This window comes from Phaethon aethereus (genome assembly GCF_964289735.1).
Source record: "Phaethon aethereus genome assembly, chromosome: 6".
Taxonomy (NCBI): Eukaryota; Metazoa; Chordata; class Aves; order Phaethontiformes; family Phaethontidae; genus Phaethon; species Phaethon aethereus.
The window spans coordinates 42,941,145-42,954,303 of NC_138580.1; the positions used below are offsets into that span (position 1 = coordinate 42,941,145).

General features: G+C 41.3%; 1 protein-coding gene across 1 annotated transcript in view; it reads right to left on the minus strand.

Moving 5' to 3' along the window:
- NDUFA10 (NADH:ubiquinone oxidoreductase subunit A10) overlaps nt 1-13,159 on the minus strand; it is a gene marked incomplete at its 5' end in the record, with an annotated part of 41,639 nt that overhangs the window by 17,883 nt on the left and 10,597 nt on the right. Inside the window, 2 exons of the mRNA XM_082001824.1 lie at nt 3,591-3,676; nt 10,628-10,682. Coding sequence (XP_081857950.1) covers nt 3,591-3,676; nt 10,628-10,682 — 141 coding nt within the window. The remainder of the gene's footprint in view (nt 1-3,590; nt 3,677-10,627; nt 10,683-13,159) is intronic.

The window sequence follows — 13,159 nt, forward strand, 5'->3', positions numbered from 1 at the left end:
GGTGGGAGAGGTGGTTCCTGCATTCAACTCTTACCGTACTGACCTCCTCCGCTCCTGCACCCATTCAGCAGGCACATAGGACAGTCATGGGCTGTATGTCCCCCTTGTGTCTCTCCTTGCCTGTTACTTCTTCCTTGCCCATTTTCTCCAGAATTTATCAAAGGCAGGGCAATGGCATACAGACCTTCTGCCAAAGGGACTCAAGACTCCACCGTTTGGTTAGGCACAACAGGTATACCATGCCTGAGATGAACCACAGCCACTCCCTTGATGAACAATAAACTCTCACAATGACTGCCAAGGAAAAAAAGAGCTTTCCAAGAAAAGCAGTTCTGCAAGAGAAGGTGCAACGACAGCTGTCAAATCTATGACCAGCCACTGCAAATAGGAAATTAAAAAGAACCTTTTCAATTGAAGCAAGAGAGAAGTTAGGTGCCAAAGGAAGCAGTTTTTAATAGTGCCAGAAGTTTTACAATGAATGGTTTATGAGATTTTGGAGTCTCTATGACAAAAAGTTTCAAAAACAAGTCCAATACACCTCTTGCAAGCACTTCTAGTCCTGCTATTTGAAATCAGACAAGACAGACACTCAAACACAGACACTTCTCCCCTTTGCTAAGCATGCTTGATTACACCACGAAACAGAGCTGAAGGGTTTCTCTCCCTCATTCACTCCCGTGCTTCCTTGTTGCAACATTTATTTCACCAGAGCAAAACATACAGAAAGGAAATGGGAGCCAAACTCTGGGGTCAGCAATAGTTCCAAGCAGCTAAACCAATGTTAAGAGAACTTAGAAATCGCTAGTTACTGCATATACAAGGTCCTTCAGTAACAACCTCAAAATGTATGTCTGATGTCCTGCCAAATACAATACTGAAGGATTTACTACACAGTGTTTGTGGCACACTGATAGTTATTAATGAACAAAACGGAACAGATGAGTGGCAAACTACTTCATGGCTAGATTGTTTCAAAATGAAAATAGATCCCCTTTTCATCAAGATAAAACAAATCCCAATTCCTATCTTTTTTAAAATTAAATTAGTGGTGGCTGAGAAAAGCTGAAGATTTGTCCATACAAAATATGTTCTCTAGCAAATTCTGAAGGAGCTGCAGGAATGCAACAGATTTAGCTGTGGACTTGTCTGATGAAACAAGTCAAATGCAGTAAGCTCCCCCCACCAGCTGGTAAAGTAACACAGGCAACATTACACAAACTACAGCTCTTCATTCCAAAACATGATTTATTTTGTAATGCATATAGACAGACACAATCTCACCGGGAAGGGCACAGATAAAAACATGCTTGAGACAGTGTGCAGTGGCAACAGAGGAACTCCTTGAGACATTTCAAAAAGCCAGCAGAATGGTTTCTGTTGGATTCAGCAATAAAGATAGATGTGAAGAGCATCCTCTGGGAGATCCCTCCAGCTAACATAGGCAAATATATACATTTTTAACCTTTTACCAAGATATGCCTCAGCCCCACAACCACACCGCTCTATTAGGGCAAGGGAGAGAGTACTCAAGGGCAAGGCAGGGAGATAAAAGGTATCATTATGCAACTGATTTTACATGGGTGCGGCTCACTGGTTTGATTAGCTTACTTATTTGCATTACCAAAGTAGTCAGAGGCCCTGCTGGGGTTTCTGTGCATTAGACCCTACATACATGCAATGAAAAAGTTATCCTCAGCCCTGCCCATCGATCCCCTTCCCTGAGACGTGCTGGTACAAGCTGAAGGTGGAAGAGGTGAAACTGCCAAGAGCCAAGGCAGCATCAGAGCAGGATTACGACCGCAACACCCTGCCTGCCGCTGCAGCACCCAGTCAGAGCGTGCTGCCCCCCGACAGCATCGGGTCTGAAACAGCCCGAGTCAGGATGAGTGGGCTGTGCAAAATGCAGGGAGGTCAGTGAAGGCAATTGCAGATGGAAATACAGATAAATACCTGCTGCAGCCTTCCCGAAACGTCCAGGAGAGGGCAGCATCTGCCAGCATATGGAACAGGCAGCCCACCAAGCAACATCTTACATATTTAAAGAGCATCCAAATAAGGACTTGTTTCTCCCACCCAACACTGCTCTTCTGCAATCTATCTTCACCCCTTGACAGAAGGGCCATAGAAAAGGAACATTATCTCTGATTTTAGCAGGAGGCATTTGAAGTAACAGCACAGAAAGGTAAAAGGCAAAGAATATCAGAAGCCTGCAAAGAAGCTTAACTTACTATTCCAATGAAATTGGAGAAATTCAGGCACAAATATTGAACTTAAAAAAAATCCCTGTTTCTATTAACCAGTGAGATAACCAGAAATTAATGTGAAAAGAATATAATTCTTAATGTTTTTAAAATTGTAGTAACTATACTGCACTTGCTACCTGTACATGCAGTCTAAAGATGAAGTTCTAGCAAAATGGGAAGCCTATCTCCCTTCAGTACAGGCTTCTCTCTATTAATAGCATTACAAGTGTAGATATATTGTGTATACAGGGTTATCCAGAGAACATTTTGTTTGTCCACATGACATCAGAGTAGCACTCCTGATGCTTCATCTGTAACACACGGATAAAAGTGGAGGTCTGATCTCACTTCTTTACATACACATCAATGGAGTTTGGAGGGCTACCTCTCTTTTCAGCATTGCTGTGGGGACATATGCAGCCCCACCAGTAGCACACCACAGCTGAACTGGAGGACAGATAATCATGGAGTATTTGCAAAGAATTATTATAATCAAATTTGATTCTATTCCAGCAAGGCACTTGTACTATCTGAGTTTGATCTCTTCACATCCAGCTAAACAGACAAGGATCTTGAACAAAAAAAACCCCACCCTTAAACTTTACAATCCCCCTTGTTATTATGGAGAATGAACAACAGAACTGCAATACTTCATTTGTGAATTAGGACTAAAGCTTCTATTTAGGATTATTTACTTAAAGTCAGGGGAAAGGAGGAAAAAGGGACTTACTGAGCAGTCACCCAAGTTTGCTTGATTCCTCTCCCCCCCTACACTCTGTTCAGCCAGCTGCTTGACTGATGGAAAGATATTTAAAAGCAGACAGCATAAGAAGTCAGTCTAGTTTTAGGAAAAAAACCTCTAAACACAGCCAATCTAAACAGCACCACATATAAAACATGCTACAAGGTTGCTCTGTCAACAAGCTTTGTTGAAGGATGTCAATGCTGCCAGGGCAGCAAAGAAACCACCACGCCAACTGCATAAATGCTCTGCTTTAAAATGAAATGCTTTCCTGTGATCACCCAGGAACAGAAGTGCTCACAAAAATACCTAAGGTCCACAGGTCACAGCACTTAGGAAATGCCTGGAGAGTTCTTGTGCTTCATTAATGGAACAGAATCTATTTGTCTACAGTCTCTTGTCTAACCAATTAGCAGCAGCAAAATGCCACACCATATTACAGTGCCAAGCACCAATATTACAAAAGCCTGCAATGACTGCTGACTTCTGACAAAAAAAACAAGTCAGATGGCAAATATAAACATACCTTTAAAAACTCAAGGCTTTAACCATTTTCCCTGAGATCTGATGCTAAGTAGCATTCAGTTACTGGAAGACATACTTACTAAAGCCTCAAATGATGGAAAGAAACATCATCCTGCTCCAGCCATGGCCCCTTGTCAAACTTCAGGTACTCGATGTCTTCAACTACCTGGAATCACAAGATTTAAAAAAAAAAAAAAAAAAAAAAAATCACACTAAGAGGGGATCAGAACATCCAAAAAGATCAATGAACATGCCCCCAAAAATCAATTAAATAATCAAAATATATTATTAAACAAGTCACCCAGCAAAAAGGCTTCACTGATAAAGCTGTATTAACCATGCAAATGTTTAGACCTAACACATCATCTCCCAGTCATATTTCTGGAGGCTGTGGCCCTGCCACAAGCACTGGGCAGACACACGGGGCCAGCTCTAAAGTTCTTGGTGCTTTCAGCCTTGGTAAACAGAGGATAATGGGGAATAAATCAGCTGAGAGCTGCCTTATTTCCAAAATCTTACCAGATTCTTCAACCTGCCATTGGGGCTGAAAGGAAACAAAGTACAACCCAACTTCTAAGGTAGAATGAGGAGGAAATACAATTATGTCTAAATTTGACTCCCTTCTGTTGCAAACAAAAACCATCATGCTACATAGGTAGCCCATTTGATTTTTGTTTTGGTTTTGTTTTGTTTTTTTTCCAAAAAGGCTCGGTAGCATACTAACTGAGACGGGTTGAGGAGCAGTTGTGGCAATTGCCTCGTGGTGTTGCTATGTGTGGTTCGCATCACAGAAACTGAGGCACATTTCAGGCTGGAAAAACTCAAACACAGATGAAGTAGCTATACTGATGGAAGTCCGAAGGCTCATGATTTCTTCGGTCATCAGGACCTACCCATGCATGCACATGCCCCAAGCAGAAAGGAAAGGTAAAACTCACAGCTCAGCACCCAGACCATTCAAACAAGTAACACCAGCTCAGCAAATCATTTCTTCAGCATCCACAAATTTACAAATCCCATATTTGAGCTTCATTTACAGCCTGGTGTTTTCTCCACCAGAAAATAAATCTTTGCTGGACCACTGGGTAATTGCTTAACACAAGCCTGAGGCTCTCACGACTGACTAGATCTAAAAGAAACCCAAACTAGTGTCAGGAAGATGCACTTAAGGTACATGATGAGGTAGAGAGAGTACCTTGAAGCAGCTTGGAAAGGAGTGGATTGTTACAGCTCCAAACATCACTTTTCAGAGGCCTTTTCCAGAAGATAAAGCTATGAGGTCAGGACCGAAATCCTGATGACACATTGTTGATCCATTGACAACAAGTAAGCAGATGCCAGTAATGGAGTGACAGAATAATAAATTAAAAATGCTTCTGTTCTTTACTGTACATTAAATCCACTATAATTATTCCCTGCAATCACAGCAAACACTAAATCCCATCTATTACCACTTAAAAGGCAATAACAAAGTGCTATTACAAAGTAGTTTTGACTATAAAAGTCTACTCTATTACCAGTACTATGTTTTTATGGTAAGAAATAATGGCTTAGAGATGACCGCACGATCATTTTCCCTAAGGCATTTATATTTCTTAAAGACTAATTTTGCTGATAGACTTAAAAAAACATGGTTGACATGACATCAAAGCATATTTAAAACTTTGAGCAAATTTAGATGCTTTTTAACCATTTTTGATGTCTTAAAGAGGCAAAGTGGGCAAGCCAGATACTGTAGCTGAGAGCATAAGAAACCTCCTTTTCACACAAAGAAAAAAAGCTGACAATAAATCCACCTGTTGATGGAAAAATGTTTCAGTCTTCAAAAACCACTACAGAAAACTGCACCACAGACATTTAAAAGAGTTTTCACAATTGCATTTAGAAACTGCTGCTTCCCACCAAACTGCTGTAATGTAAGTCCCCAAGATAAGCATTCAATAATGTAAAGAGGAAGAAAAGCGTATGGTAAGTTAGTTCAAATATCCATTAGTTATTTTAATTACTTAATTTAAAAGCCAAACCTCTACCATAGTTCCCATTAGCTATGCAAAAGCAATTATTTCTCTACTCTACAGCAAAGCTTTGGAAACTCACCACTATGGCTGATGACAGGACTAATAATAGAGTTGCTACAACAGGGCTCAGAATATGTTGCGGGGAAAAAGAAAATCAGAAGATACCTGTCCCAGCAGCTCATTAACAATGGTATCAGCCTCCCAACCAGGCTAGAAGAACAGCTTCTTAATTTATAAGGAATGCCCTGGCACCCCCTGGGAATTATAGCAAATGAATTATTTGAACCTGATCGCAGCACAACTTGTAATAAGGTCCAAGAGAGATCAGGTCTTAATACACTGCAGAGCACGGCAGGATTTAGAAAAAAACTTCAATAATGAGACCCCTTTCCGTAATCTTTGCAACTAAGCCAATACAAACAGCTCACAATTTCTAAGCTCGTTTCACAGTGATCTGGTGAGTGCTATTGCTGGAAGAGCTGGGGGGGGCAGCGGGCAGAGGGTGACACTGTTCTTATTCGTATCATTTACGGGGACAAAACCACCAAACCCCAAAAGGCTGCTCTGTCAGCTGACTTCTCCGCAAACTCCTTCCTTGCAGGCTGTTTCTTTAAGCAAGAGATGGACACAAGGAGCAATGCAGGCTATACCCCTACGGAGTTCAGACCTCAGCTTGCAGGAAGGAGCTCAGCCCACAGCACGCAGGCTAGCTCTGGAGCATTTCTCTTCCGCACCGGCAAAGGAGGCGGCACAAAGCTGATCTGTCAGCAGCCTCCCACCTTCACCATCATCTCCAGTTAAGCAAGCTGGTGATACTGAACAACACAGATACACAAATACAACACACTATCCACAAGCACAGAGGAATTAAAAACTTAACTTAAAAACAATTTTGGTTATCTCCTTTCTACCCCCACCTCTTTTTTAATGTCCAGGACTTTAAAAAACATTTTAAACCAACATGTAACTAACTTTTTATTCCCAGTTTTATCCTCATGCAAAAGCACTCTGAAACACCCTAACAAAGGTCATTTTGGCACTTATTACTCTTTAGCCACTACAACCAGTGTTAATTACAATATGAAACCGCAGCTGATCTTTTTAACACGCACACTTCAGGAAAAGTCATTTGTAAGTTGTGTATGCCTGCTATGATCAAAAGCCATTAACTATAAGGTTATAACAAAAATTAAGCTCCCAAATCACATAGCAATGTTTAACTGTTAGCTAGCATTCAATCTACAGATTATTTGCTACGTATCAACAGGATATACCTGTGTAAGCAAACACCCTACAGGCCAAAGCCAAATCTCTCCTGCCAACCCTTATTTCCAAATTTCAATTATTTCATTCCAAAGGTAAACTGAATCTGAACAGAAAGGAAACACACCAATTTTATTCTTTGAAGTTGAAAGAGTACCAACCTCTATAGCTAACATCTAACAATGAAAATATGATACCATCATGTACTTGGAAACTTCAAAATAATAATCCATCCTCTAGTCCAGATTTGTCCAACCAAATTAAGAACTACATCAGTGCGTACTGATGACCCTATGTACAGTGATGACAAGACTGCTGAGCTCGGTAGACTCCACAGTCAAGCAGTAAGAGCTTTAGACTGACTTTAAACTCCGATTTAAAAGATTAAAATAAGATCTCTAGCAGTGGGTTTGGCTACAAAAAATATCTAGGGAGGAAACCGCTTTATTCTGACCACTTTGAGACATGCTTACAGAGAAGGAAGGGGAGAAAACAAGCAAACCACCTCCTCCATCCCAACTTTGTCTTCTTTCTTCTACCAAACATCCATGGCTACCTTCTTGAAACACCGTGGTTCTCAAACCTTACTCTTCCTTTTACGTTGTCTGGAAAAAAACTAACTACAAGTGCTCAGTATTCTCATCCACACCCTGACCTTGTTTTTTTCTTAATCTCAGCTTCTTCCCATTTCATTATTTTTGACCCCCCAAAAAATAATCTAAAAATATGACAGAGAACATTATTCCTGGGATGCTGATCCTTCTTGCCCCAGAGGATGCTTCTCACTGCACAGCTGGATATTCACTGTGGCTGCAGGTGTGTGAACTTTGACAAGGAATACTTACCACAGAAGCAAGGGCACCCCTGCCCTGCTAGCACTAAAGCAATATTTTATTTTTTATGCACATGAGAACAATGAGGCTGCACTCCCAATTTTTCACAGGGGTACTCACAAGACTGAAACCTCAGAAATTTGAGAGCTATTTGGAGACAGTAATTTCAGGACTAAGACAAACAGTGAAGGTTTCAGTCATTTTTTCCCTTCCTGAAAATGATACAGAAGGATTACTGTCAGAATTGCCAGCTGGGAAAGGTCCCAGGTAGTTCTCTCCATAAACACAGTTGATCTCAGAACAAAGGGAAAAGCCTCTGGTTTTTTGCAGTTTCCAAAACCACCCCATTTTCAAAGAGTAGAAATCTTGCACTACTGCAAATGTAAGCAGTTTCCTCGAAGTGTGATTTCACAGTGAACTTCTATATATCTGATGTCATGCTGAGGCCATCAGCCCTTTCTGTGGGTATAAACTCAAACTGCCTCACAAGTCTACTGGTTAAAAATTATTATCTAGTTAAAATTATTATCAAATGCATGAGTGTCCAGAAACCCAGCCACGACCCAATTTCTGGACAGATGCAGCCAAAATGTAGCACTCAACCATACCATCATAAAGGGAACTCAGAGGCCTAGAAACACACAGCAATGCAGCTAATGGGGGTTACATTTTTAGGACCAGGAAAGTCCTTATTTTGCATGGGAACACGAGGATATTGGGTGCAGGCTATTGTCATGTAGAATGCCAACTAAAATCCACAGTTCATTCCTCCAAAGTCAGGCTCAAGAGAGGAATTTACTGCAGACTCCAACTGAAACAGATCCATCACCAACTCCAACAGCAGGAACCAAGCTCAAAGATCCAGATTTTCCAGGGTCTTGCTCCCAGGATTGCTCTCAGCAATGGTTAGTTTGGAAAAAGACTCCCCCCAATTTTATTGCTAACCATGACGTTAGGTGGTGTGGAATATGCCTCTGGTCAGTCTGGGTCAGGTGTCCCAGCTGTGTCCCCTCCCAAACCTCTGCACACCAAATCACAGGGAGCAGAGTGAGAAGCAGAGACGGCTGTGACACTGTGCGAGCACTGCTCAGCAACAGCCAAGATACTGGTGCATTATCAACACTGTTTTGGTCAGATCTAAAGCACAGCACCATATGGGCTCTTGCAAAGAAAATTAACTTGATTCCAGTCAAACCCAGCTCATCAGCAAGTGAGCACAGCAGTAATAGGCTGCCTCCTGCAACACTTAGAAGTGTTCAAATAATGCTTTTCTTAGTGGTTCCACCCACCCCAAAGAACTCCAAAGGCAGTAAGCAGTGAGAAAACTCCCTTACTGCGAATGCCAAGGTTGGGCTTATGGATCTTTAGTTAAGCACTGACTTGGAGGCTTAGCTAGGAAAGGCTCTAAGACATGTCCCATGGCAAGATGGAAGTGCCCTCACAAAACTACGCACAAACCTCTGTGGTAAGGCGGGCTGCTACCTGCTGAATGTGACACATAGTGCAGGTACATGGACAGGTGCTGGTACACTGCAAAAAATTGTTATTTTCCTTTTGCATCTGACTTAGGGAAGCTTTCCCAAACTCCTCTCCTTCCCAAACCAGTAAGTTTTCCATCTCAGAGTAATCACCCTGCCAACTCTCCTCCCAGCTGATTTAGGTATTAATCACATACTGCTGTGCAAAGGTCTGGACCTATTTCCTAAAGCAAAAAGCAATATAACCAGCCTCATATTTCTCTTTCCCCTCTAACAGAGGAGAGCATTAAGTGGACTCTAGAAGAGCTTTCAAACAAGAAACAGAGGAAGAAAATATTAAAATCAGCAAGACGTATCTGTAAAGATATTTTTAGCGCAGCTGAGATCCTTATTGCTACTACAGAATTTAAGTGAGCTGTGAGGGATTCACCACGTAACTTTCATCCCTAGAACTGAAATGGACCCACTACAAACCTGTCCAGAATTACAAAAAGCTTGTTGCTCTTTCCTGCAGGGGACAGCAGCTACAGAGAAAAGCTAACAATGGGAAAGAAAAAGGCTTCTGTTATCCCACTAGTTACCCTCCATGAGCAAGAACATTTGCAGAAGTAAGGGAAATACATGACACCTACTCCAAAAAATAACAAAACTGAGCAGGAAAAAGCAGTGATCTCATGTTAATCCTGTCATATAAGAGATGGCTAATTTCTAGCCATGAGAAGGCAATTTATCTGGCTTGGTCCAAGGCTAATGTGCCTGGCAAAGACATCTGGAGGAAAAAACTGCAGTTTAGATACCACGTACTAGCTCATACAGATGAATAACCCAGGGTTACAAAGCTTATAACAGCTCTGGTTATCCAGCTCTTTGCTATAACCAAATAATTACTAGCTTTTAGAAAACAACAGCTGTTTTATCACAAAGGAAGCTGTGCACCAACCTGGATCATTAGAAGCTGCACAATGGCAAGAGCCAACAGACAGACCTTACACTGGCAGACGAGTCTCAGCTGAATGCTGGGGGTGACTTACCTCTTAGTTAATGTCATTGGTTCCCAAACTGAGCTATGCAGAGCCTTGCCCATCTCACCAGCCATTTCAGAGATGCTGACTGAGCAGCCAAACACTGCACAGCCCAGCAGGAACTCGGAAATGCTTTTTCCATCTCCCTCACAGGATTTGCTTGAAAAAACAAAACTAGATTTGGAAACACCCAGCAGAAGTTACATCAGACAAAAGACACTAAAAAATTAGTGATAATCATGTGGTCTATAGGGGGCTTTGCTTGCTCAGATAGCCAGGTATCTTGCAAAAAGGATGGGGGAGTGGGATTTCTACTCTGACAAAAACAACACTTAGTCACCTAAATATTCTAGTACAGACCCAGCCCAGATCATTGCCATAGCAAACAAACACTAAATGCATTAAGTAGTTCACTAAGTTTGTTATTTAGGAGGATATGTTCTGTTTACATTTCAGTCTTGGAAGTTTAAAAAAAAAAATCAATGTATGCAACAAACTCTTACCCTCTCCACATCCTCTGTCTCAGTCGCCATGTACTGCAGAACTTCACTGGTCTCACTGCAAAGAAGAAAAATAATTGAATTCCCCTGATACAACTGCTCTACCCATCCTCTCCCCTGCTCCAAAATGAAGCAGAAATGAAGTTAAGGCATAAACACAGAACCAGAGTCATTACAATTTTTTTAGAACGTTTACAGAGTTCTTGAAATAGCATTCCTATTAGACCTGAAAGTGGCTTCTTTTCTGGTGGAAAATTGTTTTTAAAGGGCAAATAGCCTGTGGTATCTACATAGTTTCAGTTTAAAAAAATCCCACCTATTAATTTGTTTGCATTTCTCTACTTGCCCCAGCTACAATTGCCCAATCTATTTTAAGCCAAGGGAAATTTTCAACCATCTTAACCCAAAACTTCAGTAGACCTTTAATTTAGTAACAAGTACATTAATACCTCTGGGTAATTTTTAAGAGAACACATGATTCATCACTGCTTACTAATACTGAACCTAAGTGAAACAATACAAGACAGGCAGCAGGATCTGTAAGTAGATAAACATTTAAAACAGGTAATAGCTCCCTGGTTACAAGATTGTTTTCCTCTTTGTAACAGCAGCTTTCCTAGAAAAGTCATTTGCCATGATAAGAGGTTCTATACAAACATGTTTCACTACTGAGCAGCCGTATTAACAGCTGTTCCCAAACCTGCCCCAGCTGCCCTGGAAGACCTGTCCTTTAGCTAACAAAAACTTACAAGGAAATAAACTGGAAGCTCAACACAGTCCATCAAACAGCAAACCTAAAAAGCACTGGGAAGAATCTGCAGACTTTTTGCTTAGCACAACTGCTTCCAAGTTTAATCAGGATTAAGGCTGGCAATCTAAACATTGTTGCTCTAAGCAAGTCACATTATCAAAAGAACTTAAACCTGCAGCAGCCCAAACAAGTTCCTGGTCTGCATTAACACTGGTCAGTCAAAATGGCTCTGGTAAAAAAAAAAAAATGTTTTAAAATGTTAAATGTTAAAATGCCTTTTATTCCTACAACCCCCCAAGCTCTTACAGTCAGCCATTCAACTGGTGCTCCTAGTAGAGGAACTACTTAAAGAGTTCATTCTCAACTTGAGAAGAAAGCAGAAAGCCTCACGCAACTCTTCAGTCACAGAAAGAAAATAAATGGCCTCCTTTCAAAGGGAGCTGCTGTGACAGTGTAGCATGCATACTCACGTCTTCAATATCAACTGTTGGTAATCCAAGGCAGAATCTTATACTGGCAATTGCATTAAAAATGTAGATCAAATCACTTGATACTCTGCAGATTTTTAGGGCTTTCATTAAGAGAAAACAGCTGCTCAGTGCTGCTCAGTATTGGATATGAAAGAGAACATTAGCAATCTTAGGGCTTTGGTCCAGGAAAAGAAAGAAAAAAGTCAAATTAAAAACAAAAGCTGTCTGCTCAAAATCATGGGGTAGTACTGGCCACAGCATCGGGATCACAAATCACTATCAACAGAAACATGAAAAGGCATTCATAAACACAGACTAGAAAGGAAGCACCGATTTTAAGATAGTCAAATATCTGCTACAAAACACACCACTTCAAGCAGCATCAATTTCTCCAGTTAAATGGAACAAGATAACAGGAATTTTGCAAGGAACAAACTAGACTATTTTCCTGCTGCATTTCAAGAAAAGCAAGAGAACAAGCAAACATAAGCTTGAACATGGAAAGTATGTAGGAGTTTGTTCAACAGTCTATATTAACTCTTTTTAGCCTGTTTGAACCAGATTTTGGTCATCCTCAAGAGTGAGGAAATCCAATACTACTTAGCCTGCTGAGAGACTCACAGCCACGCATCAATATAGTTCACTGTATCACCCCACAAGTCAGCAAACAAACAGTTAAAGACAGCTGAAGCTTCTGTGTATTTATCTGATATACAAGCCATCAGTAAGGTCCAGAGATGCACAAAGCTGAAGTTCACACATTCACAACTCCCCCATATCAAGGGGACAGAGACATCCTTCTTCAGACCTGAGCACAAAGATTGATCTGACAAGCTGCTGTAAGCCCATCCGCTGATGAGGATGCCAACTGGAGGGTGCTTGCTTAACAAGTGTACTGACCATGTACAGACTGAGGGGAAAGAGTTGAAATCACAGCAGGACCAGGTCTAGGATTTAGCCTCACTAAACACCACCGTATATTTCTGGGGCTCGATTTGATCCAAAGCAGCAGCAGTAAATTCAAAACAGTTCTGCCCTGAGGGGGATGACAGTCCCAAGGCTTCCCACTCTCTGTCTCCATCCTTAGCCTCCATCATTCCCTTCTGAGAGCTGTGTGCTGGCCGCTAACCTGCGGGGGACGCACTGGGCGGCAGCTGACCATACATCGCACCAACAACTTCTGCCCTGTATGAATGACAAGCTCAATATGAAGTTACTCAGTTCAATTCCTGACAGCACAATTACACTGATTTTCCCTAGGAGATGGAGCAAGAAAGCAAAGGGAAACAAGCAGGCAACAATATACCCGAAGAT